General features: G+C 60.6%; 1 protein-coding gene across 1 annotated transcript in view; it reads right to left on the minus strand.

Annotated features, from left to right (window-relative positions):
• The window catches only part of STUB1 (STIP1 homology and U-box containing protein 1, E3 ubiquitin protein ligase), a 2,209-nt gene extending 1,541 nt beyond the window's left edge, over window positions 1-668 (minus strand). Inside the window, exons 1-3 of the mRNA XM_010194575.1 lie at window positions 476-668; window positions 210-375; window positions 1-17 (exon numbers count right to left, since the gene is read on the minus strand). The exon at window positions 1-17 is cut by the window's left edge and continues 92 nt beyond it. Coding sequence (XP_010192877.1) covers window positions 1-17; window positions 210-375; window positions 476-617 — 325 coding nt within the window. The 5' untranslated portion in view covers window positions 618-668. The remainder of the gene's footprint in view (window positions 18-209; window positions 376-475) is intronic.
• Window positions 669-1,286: the final 618 nt, after the last annotated feature.

Consider the following 1,286-nt stretch of genomic DNA (forward strand, 5'->3'; position numbering starts at 1 on the left):
GGCACTCGGCCAGCTCCCTAGGACAGAGCAGAGAGATCAGGCATGACAGAGGGACGCTATCGCTCCCTTCCCTGCTGCTGCTGCCCTGGCTGCAGGGCTCTGCCTGGCCAAGGAGAGAGCCCCTAGGAAAGCAGAGGCACTGTGCAGAGCTGTGACAGCTTCATGGCACTAAAAAAGCCTTCACAGGTGCTGCCACTGCCCTGTGATACCTCTCCTTCTCTGCCATGATCAGCTTGGTCAGGTAGGAGTGCAGCTCGTTCTCCTGGTTGATCCGCTTCTCCTCGATGCTGTTCCAGCGTTTCTTCTTGGCAATGCGCAGCGCGCTGGGGATGTCGTCCCCAAAATTCAGCCGCTGCTCCTTGGCGAGGTTGTAGGCTGGAGAGAGAAAGGGCATCTTAGAGCCAGCACTGGCTTTCTTCTCCCTGCCCCTGGCCCTTTCTTGGTGGACGGGAACAGTGGCACCATGCCCACTCACCTCTCTGCAGGTTGGCAATGGCCTCGTCGTAGTTTTCCATCTCCATCTGGCACTGGCCCAAGAAGAAGTGAGCCTTCACCGACTGCCCATCCAGCTCCAAGGCTCGCTTACAGTCAGCCAGTGCCTTGTCGTGCTGCTGCATCTTCAGGTAGCAGAGGGCTCGGTTGGTATAGTAGACAGCCACCAACGGATTGCGGTTCTGCAAAGCAAGACCTGTGTTATGATTGGTGGTGGCGACTGCTGGCAGAGGTGAGACATGGTGACAACAGGGTGACAACTGGGTGAGCCGGCTGCTTAATGCCATCACCCTGGTGAGAGCCAGGAGTGCTGGCTCAGCCTTGCACCCCTGTGGGGAGCTGCCAGGACAGCAAGAGGACAAGCTGGGGCCAGTCCTCATGGGGCAGTCCGTATCCCCTCCCCTGGGGGTAACAACTTGCCCTACCAAGCCCAGCCTGGCGAGGTGGAGGGGTTAGGAAGACACAGGTCCAGGCTGGGGGTACCCTGGGGGGAGAGTGGACAAAAGGGGAAAGGGGTAGCTCAGAGCCTGCTGGTGGTACAGCCCTGGCTGGACAGCATCTAAGCCCAGGAAAGGGGCCAGAGCCAGGCTAGACTCAGGGGTTGTTGGCTAGGCCAGATCTGGGGGGAGCAGGCCAGGCCAAGGCAATGAGGGCAGAGGCAGGAGCAGGCCTAAGGAAGTAATCCAGGCCCAGAGAGGGTCCAGGCTACACCCGGGGGGAGGGGCAATGTCTAGGCCCGGGGGTCGCAACCCAAGGGTGTCAAGGCCAGGCCCGGAGCTGCGTCCAGGCCCAGG

The sequence above is a fragment of the Mesitornis unicolor genome, unplaced genomic scaffold (assembly GCF_000695765.1).
Source record: "Mesitornis unicolor isolate BGI_N332 unplaced genomic scaffold, ASM69576v1 scaffold46381, whole genome shotgun sequence".
NCBI classification, from domain to species: Eukaryota; Metazoa; Chordata; class Aves; order Mesitornithiformes; family Mesitornithidae; genus Mesitornis; species Mesitornis unicolor.